This window comes from Ciconia boyciana, chromosome 2, assembly GCF_034638445.1.
Source record: "Ciconia boyciana chromosome 2, ASM3463844v1, whole genome shotgun sequence".
Lineage (NCBI taxonomy): Eukaryota > Metazoa > Chordata > Aves > Ciconiiformes > Ciconiidae > Ciconia > Ciconia boyciana.
Window position 1 is genome coordinate 115,608,949 of NC_132935.1, and position 13,171 is coordinate 115,622,119.

Consider the following 13,171-nt stretch of genomic DNA (forward strand, 5'->3'; position numbering starts at 1 on the left):
ATGACAGAAATATTTATAGTCTTCCTCTGTGTTTGTAGTTCAGAAGATCCTTCAGTGTTAATTTAGGGTATTAAAAATGTAATGATTAATGCAGTTTCTCTGTAAGGTGAATTCAGATGTGCTGTTAAGTCAGAAACCAGAAAATCTGTTTGGGACGGCTAATTCAAAGCAAACTAAGTAACACTGGTTCTCTCTTGCTTTGATTTATTATATCCTGAGCACTTTTTGTATCTGTACCTCTATAGACTCTTTTGTGAAGTGAGAAGATAAAAAGAGAGCTTCAGTTCTGCTGTTACTTGTGTTTCTGTAATGCTCGCAATGGAGTGATTAATTCTTTTTTCCTGTTTTTTTCTTACAGTATCAAGCTTTTGGCTGTGCAGGAGCTGGTCGATAGAGAAGCGCTGGAAAAGGTATTTAAAAAGATATCTAATACAACCGTCATAATACATTTAAGCTCTTAAAGCCCTCTGTGTTAGTCGCACTTCCTAACTTTATGGAAAATCATGCAGCATAAAATAGGACATCTTCCTAGCTACATAGTACGTGAAGCCAGAGGGGTGACGTTTTGTCCAAGTTGACCGCATGCTTTTGGTGTTTTCCGATTTTACAGTGGGCTTGGGGTAAGCAATGCCTCTAGCCTGCCCATATTAGCTTTCCCAAAATCAGTTCCTTGCTATCAGCTAGGATAAGTAGATGATTTGAACCAACAAAGATGAATGTCTGAAGCAGAGAGAGTGTCTGAGGAGCCCCTTTGGAACATCCAGCTCAGGAGAATGGCAGGAGGTGCCTTGGCAGAAATGTGGTTTAATTTAGTGATGAAGGGATCAAAGCAGCCAGCTACTCAACATCAGCCCTAACAACACCAGCCGAGTACATGGTGTCTGTTAGCCTCAGCTCTCCTCCTGTCTGCCCTGTGCAGGGATAGACCTGCCTTTAAGCCTGGTCTTCCAGGGAGCTGAGAGTCCATCGACTGTCCCAGGGATGGTGGGGTTTGCAAACAGCCTGTTCTCGGCTGTGTGGGGGCAGAGAGGAGGAGCTGTGCAGAGCCGATGGCTTCCTGCGTCCAAGCAGCGTGGTCCTGTTCAGGGGCCGCATCCCCCTGGTCCAGCGCCGAAGACCTCCCGTTGGCTTTGCCCAGGCGCCGGTGCCTCAGCAGCCTGAGATCCCACCTGCAGAGCCGCAGCAAAACCAGTAGCCACGAAAGGCTGGAGGGTTCGTAAATAATAAAACCCAGTGTTGCTCTTCAGCCAAGGGTGTTGCAAACACAGCAGTACCCTATAGATCATTTCCTTCTGCGTGAAGAACCAAATGTTGTATTTCTTATTGTTTTATGATTTTGCTGGCCTGGAGGGTAGGACTGGACTCCCAGTGCCCATGCTGGGACCAGTGGGTTCCCTTCACTTTCTGCACCAGCTCCTTCATCTAGAAGACCAAGGAGCCAGCCGGGAGGCAGCATGGAAATATGCGACACTTGGCAGGATTCAAAGAAAAGAACTGGATTCAGAGCCCTGCTGGGAAAACTGCTGCCTTATGGCAGGCATTGAGCTGCTGCTGACCCAAGCAGCCCCTCTGAGTGACCTGGCAAGGCTCCGGGAGGAAGGAGGAAGCCTTCTCCTGCCTCGAGCACATCCTGTCTGTGTGAAGGAGAAGGTCCTTAAAGCCAGACGGCCACAGCCACATCTGCTGGGTCCTCTACAAATACTGGGTAAAATGAAATCCAGCAGCAGCAGGTGCTTCAGCCTTGTGCTTTGCCACTGACTGGAGATGCGTTTCACAGAGGTCCTATGTAAAACCCAGTTAATTCAAGAGGGGCATCTCTTTGTTGGCTTTGGTGAACTCAGATTTTGACCCGAAGAGGTGGCTTCTGTTAAAAGGCAGGTGATACTGTATTTTTTTGCATGCGAAGAAGACACGGTTCTCAACCACTCGTTGTGCAAAACAGGTTAACGTTCACAAATTGCTGTCGTTTGCAGCAGTCGGCTTCTCTGGCCCCTCACACCCTGTACACTTCTCACCTTCCTGTGGCCCAACGCCTCCTACAGCCCGGCGTGGCAAGGGCCAGTGAGCTCAGCCTGGTGGGAATGGCTGTTTGAGGCACTGTCTGGAGCTCTGCAGGAAGCTCTTCAGAAAGGCTCAGCCTCAGAAAAATCATCTTTCTAAACTGAGCTCTCGGAATATTTGATATCTGCTTTCATACAATGCCAAGCTTAAAGAATTTTAAAGGCCAGTTTAGCCCTCTGCAAAATAACAGGGTGGAATTATGTAAGTTCAAAGAAATTCACTGCCTTTATTTTTTAAAGACAGGAGGGAAAAAGAAGTAGACTAGAACAAAATCTCTTGTCCTGCCTGCTTGCAGTGTCAGGTTTTGAGAACACGTGCAGGGTTTTGTATTCGTAAATCATTATTTATCTGCATTATATTGCAGGAATACAGAATATTATTAAATGATAATATTTTAGTATTCATTGCAAGATTGATTTTTCTGGTTTTTGAAGGGGATTTTCTTTAAGATAGCTATGGACATGATAACCTGAAAGGGGTTTTCCTATAGGACACTTTCTAGTCTGTCATGGATGGTTTTGAACTTTTGTAACCTTATTATTTCTAAAATTCAATGCTCAGCTTTGAAAGTGTTGTTACGTATTTTTGATACGTGTGTGGAAACCCAGAGTGAGTAGAAGCACGCTGGTGAACCCTGAAAAGACTTAGGGGCACACACTAGTGTTAGTGCTGCTGCTCCATTAAATCAAATCACATTGAAGTCAAGCGCATGTGTAGCGAGTCTCTTGAGAACCAGGGCCTTGAGACAGTATCAGAAAATGATCTGGCACTGCAAAACACAGTTTACTGTCACCATTTTGAAACGGGATGACGGTCTGGGAGGCAAGGCACATGAAGCAGCAGGCTGTCGGAGCAGGCTGGGAGAACCTGCTTGAACCATTGGGGTCTTGAGAAGGTGGCAAGCCCCTGCGGGTATGTCGCGGAAAGCTTTGCCCTCGTGTAGTGGAGCGCTGCTGTGCTTCACAAGCTGCACATCAGTTATTTACTGATTGCTTACACCAAAAGGGTTTAATGCCATTCTGACTATCTTACATACTTTATTATCTTTAAATGTTTTTCCCACCTTGGCCATTGAAAATAAATTGATCACACCTTGAGAAGCTTTGTGTCACACAAAGACTCTATTTGTTTAATTTCCTACACCCTAATGTTTCGGGAAATTTGGCCAAAATGACCCTTTAAGCCAAAGATCTACCACACTTGGCTGCATTTATGCCTGGGGTTGCCGAGACAGAAGGGATGGTTGACTGGGTTTAATTACAGCTTGTCCTGGCCCGGGACAAGCTTGTCTGACCCTTGGATGCTGCTGATGAGCTGGTTTGTTTCTCTGGGGTGCACCTGTAAGCACTGCAGAAGCAGGGTGCTGCTTGTGGAGCTGGACCCCAGCACCACGCTTGCTGTCATTAAAAGGAACCAGAAAATAATAATTTATCTCGGTGAAACAGGACCAGGTCATGTAAGAATAACAAGAGTCTTTACGTGCAGAAAATTCTGGGTCAGAGATGGGCTTGTTTGTGTTTCTTTTGGCCGTAGCTCATCAGACCTGTTCCAGCACGTACTCCATGTGAGCAGTCTCACTGGCAGCTTAAAACTAAGCGTGTGCTTACCTGCATTTTGTCTTACCTTGAAACTTCAAATCAGTCTGTTTGCTTACCCCTGCCTCCTCGCTGAGCTTGCCCCAGCTGCCCTGGGATTGCATGGCTGGCGTGCCTTTGCTTCAGAAGTGCTGCTGCCGTTTGCCAGGGGCAGAAACGAACACAGACGGCGAGATGCCAGGGGAGGGCTTGTGGTTGTGACAGCCTTGTCCCCGCAAGGGTTCAAGGCCACTCAGGCTGTAGAAAGAAGTATCTCGGGCACGCAGGTTTGTTGGCGCTGCGTCCGGTATGAAGCATCTCTTCCTCTTCCAGAAGCACAGCTCTGGGAGAGACCCCCAGGGACACTCTTGCCCCAGCGTGTTTCTGAGTACTTTACTTGGTCTAATTTTGGGAAGTCCTTAATTGCAGGTGAAGAGCTCTACTTGGCAAGTGTTAATTGTATTTATTTGGGGAAGGGGAAAAAAATAATTCTCCTGAGGAACATGCTGTTTTTATAGTTTAAAAATAAATCTGTTTAAGTAATTAGCAGATTGAACTGCCTAGCCAGGTGACATTTCACACTGGCTGCTGTTTTAGCATTTAAATCCATAGTCCTTTTCCATGGGCAGCAAGTATGCCAAAACGATTGTTCTCGTTGGTGCTTGGTGCCCATAGGATGTGCAGGAAGAGTCATCCATATTGCAATAAAAATAAAAATATTCTTTGCATTCTGTCAAATGTTCCCCCTATGCCTTTCAGGTGTTAACACAGGCTCTTGAACTCATTTCTCCTTCAGAGGTAGGTTATTGAGGAAAGTTAAATAAGCCGTACAACAACGTTATATTTAGTAACCCCCTGACAGCTTTTCGTAAGGTAAGCCTGCTTTGGGAACAAGCAGCAGTAACCCATTAGTTTCCTATTTGTGTATTATAAGCAAGTGCATCTGCTGTTACTGGGGATGAGAAAGGACTGTCCACTTGGCTCCAAAGACAGAGCAGTTTGTTGTCTTCTCATCAGGAAATGCAAATCGCATAACTCTGATTCAGCAGTTTGTGAAAGTGTGGAGTTCGTCTGCAAAGTGATGCTTGTTCTGCTTGAAGTTGGACGTGATCTATCTACACTGGCATGAGAGGTACGCTGGGTGGGCTGAAGCATGGTAGGAGTTGGGGTGAGAATTGTAATTTTCTTCAGGGATGATGTTCTTGAAGTTGATAACTTGCAGCTTGAAAATCAGGATAAGTAACACAGGTTTCACTATCCAGGTCTGTCTGTGCCAGTGATGGCAAATTTATGCACTGTGAGCTGCGTCCAAGAGGTCAGTGAAAAGAAAGTGAGAAGAACAAAGTAATTATCAGTAGGCTTACATTGTCTGTATGGGGATTTTCACCTTCACTGGAGAAGTTTTGGAGGTCACAAATCAAAAGGTATTGAAAGTCTCTTACCTGGTGTTTGAAGTAGAGGTCCTGTAGCTGTGAAGCACAGCACACATTAGCTAGAGACCAGGAGAGGCAGCGACGTAGGTTCTAGCCGTCTTAGTACAGGAAGGGATCTCTTCTGTCTGCTGGCCGGACGTTACGTGGTCATCCACTGGGCATTTCTGCTGGTGTGGACATGAGGAGTTGGGATGATAGAATGAGAAAACTCTGATAAGCCTTCTCCTCCAGATAGAATTCCTCCCCCTCCCCCCCCCCCATGAAGAGGTATTTCTCTTTCCTCAAAGACAACATCTTTATCCTGTTGAATAAAATGGGAAGCTTAGCACTGTAAGCGAGCAATCCCTAGGATCTGTGCTCATTTTTTGACTTTTTCCACCTCTGTCAGCAGTACTAATGGCTGGAGTTGTCTCCCGTGATGTGGAATCTGTTTCCTGGGTTTCCTCACCCATAGGAAAGACCAGATGTCTGTATTTGGGAGATGTTCACTAGATGCAACCCCTTCCCATCATGCAGAATTTTCATACTGTCCCTGAGGAATCAATGCACCACAACTGGGGTGATACTGAGGAGGTGGCATTATTTTAGTAAAAGAAAATTAACCTGCCCGTCATTGATCAGAAGCAGCTTTTGTCTGAGGGGAAATGCAATGACTACTGTTGCCCACTTTTACAGGGTAGGACCCAGGAGATCAGGACAAAAGGGAGTGCTTGTTTCTTTCTAGTGGCATCGCTCTGATAATGCAATTTCAGCTACTGTCAAAAACAGGTTTGTAAAATGCTGAGCTGTGCTGTGCATTCCCTGCTGTAGCCTTCTCCTTTCTACACAGAGCACGGAGAATTTTAACTAGAAATTTTCTTTTGTTTTCTTGATCCAGTGTACTGTTTCCTCCAGATATTATCTGAACATAAAAAGTATGACGTCAAATGAGGTTCCAGAATTTCCAGTATGAAATGCATCTGCTGGAGGTTTTTATTTATCTTTTGTCTGCTTTTGAGTAGATTGAGCCAGATCAGTGTTTAATCATGATTAAGCCCATTGTAATCTCTGTTCTTCATAAAATCCCTCTTGGAGCAGAGCAGGTTGTTTATTTGTGAAAGGTTATCCCTAGGAGCTTGTTGGTGTTTGAAAGAGAGGTGCTGTTTTCCATTTGCAGGGGTAAGCATAGGCCCATCGCTGCTTGCTTGCATGGATATAAATATGTTTGTGTGTGCATTTGCTAGGGCAGTTGAAAGTGAGCTATAATATGCCTTGACATGGAGCAGCCGGTCACCTGAGGCCGTTTATCTGGCCCGTCACCATTTCCTTGGTATAAGCACCAAGTGGCTGGTCGTGCAGTCAATGCTGCCCTTGCAGGCAAACCTTATTCCCTGTGTATAAGCTGGCACTGGCATGGGAGCTACCATCAATGTCTCCTGAAGGAAGAGCAAGGAAGGGCTGTTGACAGCCCCCTGCAGGGTGAGGGTCTACCATTGCTGTCTGAGCTCTACAGCTACTGGGGTTGGACCACCTGGAATGTATCTGTTGGCTGTGCAGCCAAAATATCCTGCACTGTTGCTGCTGTTCATTTTTTTGGAGAGTGCAATCATGCAGCAGTCCCAGAGAGGTGGGGAAGAATTGTGGTTATCCTTGATTTATGGAGGCATGCTGGAGTTAGAAGGAAATCACATGATTTTGGCAGAGTCACCTAAGATGACAGACTTTGAAGAGTCAGGAAGTGAACCTCAGTCTCCCGAGTCCCAGGCACTCTTCTAATGCCAAGATGGTCCTTCCTCTTTGGTGGGAATAGTTTCGATGTGTACCCCAGAAATGCACTTAGTTCAGGACTGAGTCTTTCTGTCCGTATTTTTAAAAGCCACAGTCCTCCTGTACAGTGTGAGCCCTGTCTTGCAATCTTGCTTCGCTTCGGAGCTATTGATTAAAAAAGATTGTAAGGGAATTGGCAACGAATTAATTAGTTGCTGTCAATGAGTTACATTTACTGCCTGTTCTTGGAACTATCCTTTTCAGAAAGAGGTTGCCCTCTTTGAAACTTAAGTACATTTGGATGTCCTCTAGAATCAGATAAGGAAACAGCAGTCTCGCTTTCAGAGAACAGGAAAAGGAGATGTAGACTTGGCCACTGACTTGTTCGGGACCTTTGATCAATCTCTTCCAGCCCTGTTGCTGCCTCATTTTTCTGTTCCCCATTCCCGCAGAGGAGAGGTGGAATCAAGCTTCTCGCCATACCCTTTGCCTAATTCAGCCTGGGGACAGACTTCTGCATAATTAATCAGCTGAAGTAGGTTCTCCTGCCCTGTTCCTTCAAAGCCACCATGGAGTCAATGACTGACCTCTCAGAGTAAAAGGAGATTATTCCAAATCATCCAACTGAGTTTATTTTAATTATTTTTCTCACCTTATTCACTATTACTTACCCTTTTGCTCTCCCACACCCTTCCTGTAGTTCCCCCTATCTCTTTCCCTTGTCTTGCTTGTTTATCTGAGTGCAGGTAATACTCAGGGGTGCAAAGTCTTTTTTTCAGACTTCACCCCCTGGGGTCCAGAAAACTCAGGGTGAAGAGAAGTATAGCTGTTATTGTGAAGGAACCGTTTTTGGCTGAGTGGAGCTGGAAATGATGTTGACACCATTTCTTACAATATGGGAGGCTTCTTCGGGATTATCCCATCCACTAAATTGACATAGGAACCCTGCAGCTATACAGTATTTGCCTCTGGCCTTTCACTTCTTTTCCTCCTTTCTGTCCTCTAGGAGGGATCTAGATGACTAGAAGTTTAAGGAGATGTATTAGTGGACCTTATGGCTCTGGCCAGCTCCATGATGATTTCAGTAGCTATCTACAGGGAACCTATGACTACTTTGTCTTTCCAGGCCCCTCTACTGCAAACCCTTGTCAAGTGGTCAGCAGCCGTGGAAGCACAGGCTCTCATCTACTAGTATGTCTGGCATCTTTGATCTTGGTTGGATGTTGTTTTTCCTTTAGTTGCATTGCCCATCTCTTTTCTGATGATCAGTGGACTTCAATAAACAAAACACTAGAAGCCATGCAATACACATCACTGGGAGCCATGGAGAACACAGGTTGCTTTTAAAATGCTGTCCTTTAGGAGGTGCCCTCTTCTTCCCTAGAGCATGGCTGTGCCTCCTTGAGAAGTGGTGGCATGGAGACTGCTTGTTATACTAGCTTGGCATTCTTTTGTGAGGCATCTAATCCTATCCCTGGACAGAAGCCAAACTTATCCATTAGTAAATTATTCTCTACACTTCCAGAACAAGGAGAAGCAGAAAATATGTGTTGACAAATGCTGGCATGTATTTAAGTTTTGTTTGTGGGTGGTAGAAGTAATAGGGGTCCTTTGTCAGTCCTTTTTTTCCTAGCTTTCTTCTAGAAGATGGCAGAAGGCAAAGTAAGTTCATAGAACAGGACCAGTTCTGAATAGTCAGCAATTTTGGGGAAGGGTGGGGTTTTTTTTCCTTTTTAATAGATTGACATAGCAGCAGGAGTGTTTTAATGTCAGCCCAAATAATTTTTTGGTAGTTTATGTATGTGGATTAAGTAATGCATATGCTCTCTGTGGGGAGCCAGAGTCCATTGCATCTGTTAGAGGAGAACTTTGGTCAGGGTTCGAGGACAGTCACGTAGACTCTGTGGAGGGTGCACTAGTGGGTGAAGACGGAAAACTTGTGCAAACCTATAAATAAAGAATGTGTTATTTCAGAGAGGAATCAGTGTCAAATTGGGCTCTTTAAATTAAGGGCTAGAGGTGTGAAAAAGAATATAGATATGTATGAGATTTTTTTTTTAAAAAAAGGTGAGATGACAAGTCCTAATGCTAGCAGCCTGGAAGAGGTCCTCCTAATAATAAGCATCCAAACAAAGTAATGGAATAGGATACGAGAGATTTAAATAACTTTACAGGAGGTGGCACAGTGTTCTGTATGGTGGCGTAATCAATTCCTGAAGGAAGAATAAATATTTGAGGCTGGCAATGGTTGTGAGTCATAGTATATATTTTTCTCTTCCTTGTTTTTGTGTTCTTACCATGGGAAAGAATGCTTGCTCTAAGCAGAGATGTAAATCAGTTGGGGAAAACAGTAATACTAACAGTAGGAAAGAAACGGATAGAAGCAAAATGCCCAGTGAATAACCATTTTTGATGCAAGGCTCTGTAGAGGTGGTCAAACTGTGACCTTGTAATAATGAGGGCTGTGCCTTTTTCCTTGTGTCTCAGCAGTTTTCTTAACACACTGCTCTTATTCCTTCTCATACTGTGTATCAGCACAGTCCCATCTGTCTTTACCACCATGTATATGCCAGAAGTACACAATTAAAAAAAAAACCACAAACAAAAAACCAAAACCCACAAAAAAGCCCCCAACTCACTTGCTAACACCCGAAATGAGTAAATTTTTATCATGGGAATGGAGAGAGACCTAATTATCTTAAGTGCTTAAGCAGCTTTCCTTGATTAATAACATTCAAAACTGCGATTTCCCTGTTCCCTTTCGGTTTTATTTATTCTTCTTTTGTATTAGCACTTTTGTATTAGCACTCTGCCTCTTTTTCCTCTGGCTGAAGGCAATGTGCAGGTAAGGAGATTCAGATCCTGGCAAATCGATACAGCTCACTGGTCGGTTTGTTTGGGTTTTTTTTTTAATTGGTGAACAATAAACTATTTCTTATCACTTTTGGGTCTCATGTTTCATAGGATGACTTTCTATTTGCTTTCCGTATTAAGGGCTAGGTTCTGATAAACTGATTTTCATCTCATGTAGTCCCGGTGGTTACAGGGTGAGTAAGGTTGTACTCACAGTGATATGGTTTTACACCACACCGCAGAAATCGATTCCTGAGTCTCATGTTTCATGAGAAAAGAATCAGCCCAGGGATTTAAAAAAAAAAAAAAACAAAACTAAAACCCAAAAACAAACAACGGGTTCCCAGGAAGCCACTGACTCCTAGTTGCCCGGTGCCTTATATCTAGTTCAAATGAGCAGGCAGCTTAGGTCTCCTGTATCTGCTGCACAGTCCATGGCCGTGCAGAGTGGTGGCCGTAACGGGTCAAAATGAAGTGCGTGTGCTCTGGGTGAACGTGCAATAGCTCACTCTGTGCAAGACTTGGATCCCACTGTGTCGGTCACTGCTTGAAGCAGTAGCTGTAGTTATACACTTATAGTAGTATTTCTAAAATATCTGATGGCACATTGCTCTAATAATCTCAATGATACCTTCCCTAAGCGTACACCTGTGTTCCCAGAGAGGTGTATTTCTGGTGGCAGAAGTGGCAGCAAAATGAAACTTGTCTTCTTCCTTTGGAAATAATGAGTTGGGAAAAAAAACTTGGAAAAGCACGAGAGTATTTACAGCAGACAACATGGTAGTAAGTAAATAATTCAGTCATGGGGTGGCTGTGATTTTAGCACAGCTAACCAGTTGAGCAGACTGTTTTATGACAATGTAGGGAAGGTGTTTGAAATCAACCACTCATCTCTCGTAAAAGCAGCTTGATGAAAAATATAGCCTCCTAGTCATGAAGGCTTCTTTTTAGTCTTCTTTATATCACATCAGTTCCCTTAGCATGCCATCACTGCTGCTAATGATTATACTGCCTACTTATGCAGAGTGAAACACTCTCTTGGAAAGGCTTCAAGAATAAATTGCAAAGATTTGTGACCATCCTTGACAAACTCTTGAGCCTTAATTCCTGTATTATGTTTAAAAATAAAAAAAGTCCTTAAGGGTAAGAAAAGAAGTGGTCAGAAAATGTCTTCTGCAAAATGAGTCTGTCCTAAGAAGTACAAGGAAAAAGCTCAGCTTGTGAACGGAAACATGAGAAATTAAGAACCCATGAAACTTCGCCTACACAGAGGTTGGCAAATATGTGTGCTGTCTTCCACAGGGAAAAGGCAGCATAAATTTCCACCAAGCATATGTGAAGACACCATCCCATTAAATGGCAAACTGCCTGAAAGATGTTACATATCCCATTTTGACAATAGGTAGTTGAGCATCCTGTAATTCTTCAATAGTGGCCCCAGCACTTAAAATGTGTTAGGAGAGTTACTGCATTGCCTCTTTCAGTTGTTGTTTCACTGCTCTGCACCAAAGGTTTCCGTGTCTTCCTTTTGAAGATCTATAAAAAGATGCTGTTTATATAAATAACCACTTTTGTTGTGGTAGGATGAAGGTAGGAGTGAATGATCTGCATTGTTGTCCCGGGAACGCTATGATTAAAGGCGAGCAGAGAACTGGTTTTATCGGCTACAGTCTGTTTTTTTAATCATATATTCAAAGATAAAGAATGTAATTTCCTCTCAGATATTACAAAGAATTAAGCAGTTGGGTGACTGCGGCGAGCTATAATTCGTCTGGGAGGGCAGTGTGGAAACTCACTGCTAAATTTTTCCAAAATAAGTTCTTGAAAAGGAAAGCAAATAACTTGGGAGTGCAAACTTAGGCTCCTACCACTCCCCAACCAATCCTGTAAAGCCTGACTTAAAAAAGAAAATCTGATCTGATTCAAACAGGTTCATATATGGAAACAAATCATAGGACGCTTTTGATAATTGAGATAATGTTAAGCTTATCAGCATAATTATTTCCCGCACATTCATGAAGTACAATGGGTGAGTAACACAGCAGCAGCAGGAGAGAGGCGCGTGTCCAGCTGGATTCACATCCACAGGCTGGTTCAAAACAGGGCCAACCTCATGAAGGGGCTCAGATACCTGACGCAGGAAACGATGCCTGCAGTTTGAAAAACTTTCCAGTCCTGCCAAGCATCATGTAGCTGCTACCTAGCCCCAGGGGTGCCTAAATGACCAAGTCCTCTGATGCTTTGCTTGTACGCTTCTCAGGTAAGCAGAGCGGTGCCTCTCTGCAGACCCAGGATTACCCCCCTCTGAAGCAGGCAGAGCAGACTTGGACAACTTAGTTTCTCGCCTGTGCATAGTTGGGCTTCAAAAATGAGTCTTCCTCATCCTATCTCCTCTGAGGAGCTCAGTCCCAGAAGTATCGTTTTTTAAGTACTAAGCTTAGAAGTGGTCTTTGCAGCAAAACTGGAAGTTCAGGTTGCCATGTGGCTCCCGGGCAGCGAGGCTGCAGTATGGTAAATGTTTGCTCTCCGGTCCATAACGTGGTACCTGGAGCACTCATTCAGGAGCTGAGAATCTGATCCCCAGAGGAAGGAAATCCTTCCTCCGTGGTGTCTGTCTGAATTACTGGGATGCAATTTAAGAAGCAGAAGCAGCACATTTTGCAGGAAAAAATGAGTCCTGCTTGAGTTGATGAAAAAGCCATAGGTGCCTGCCTTCAGATGGACCAGGACTTGGGACTCCAATGTACATGCACGTTATCACAACAAAAGAGCTCTGTATGTCCGTAGTGTGCAAAGGCACGTAGAGATGATGACTGTGCCTATGGGTGCTGTATTATTTCTGAAGAAAGACACTGGTTGAGGATTTGTCTGTGCTGAAGGGTTCTGCCTCAATTTTGCGGCTCGCAATGAGTTTATAGAGCTCTTTGAAGGATGTGTTAGATAATGTTTGAGAAGAACGTGGAGGATGGCAAGGATTTATTCGGTCACCAATCTGGATGTTTTGGTTTAGCGCTAGGAACAACAAACCAGTACGTAAAGGATGGGACGGTTTTGCCCCAGGCCTTGATGACCCAGTGCAAGCAGGACACGCTAGCATGGCAGAAGGGGCAGATAAGCTTTCCAGGAGTAATTCTGTGGCTGCTGCACTTTCAGTAGATGGGTTCCTTATCTTTTTTTTTTTTATCCTAGAATTTTCCTCCTAAACTTTATAGATTTTTTAATTATTTCTTCAGCTCTAACTTCATTGTAGAATTATGTACAATTATGTACAAGAGGGAGAAGTAGAAAACTTTTTCCAACACAAATGTATAGATATGGCTGAGACTGAAGCTGATTCCCTGGTGGGGGTTGTTCTCCTTTGAAAGCACTCATAATTATCTGTCTGTCAGACGCCCATCTGCCTGCCAAGTTTTATTTGCCTTTGTGTAATATCAATACTTGAACAACACAAGCAATAAATATTATGCAATCTTTAATGAAGTCTTCCTAGAAGGGACTAGTTGA

The 13,171-nt window shown here is 43.9% G+C and overlaps 1 protein-coding gene across 1 annotated transcript in view; it reads left to right on the forward strand.

The window, feature by feature from the left end:
- The window catches only part of EEPD1 (endonuclease/exonuclease/phosphatase family domain containing 1), a 65,150-nt gene that overhangs the window by 35,217 nt on the left and 16,762 nt on the right, over positions 1-13,171 (forward strand). Inside the window, exon 2 of the mRNA XM_072851414.1 lies at positions 359-410. Coding sequence (XP_072707515.1) covers positions 359-410 — 52 coding nt within the window. The remainder of the gene's footprint in view (positions 1-358; positions 411-13,171) is intronic.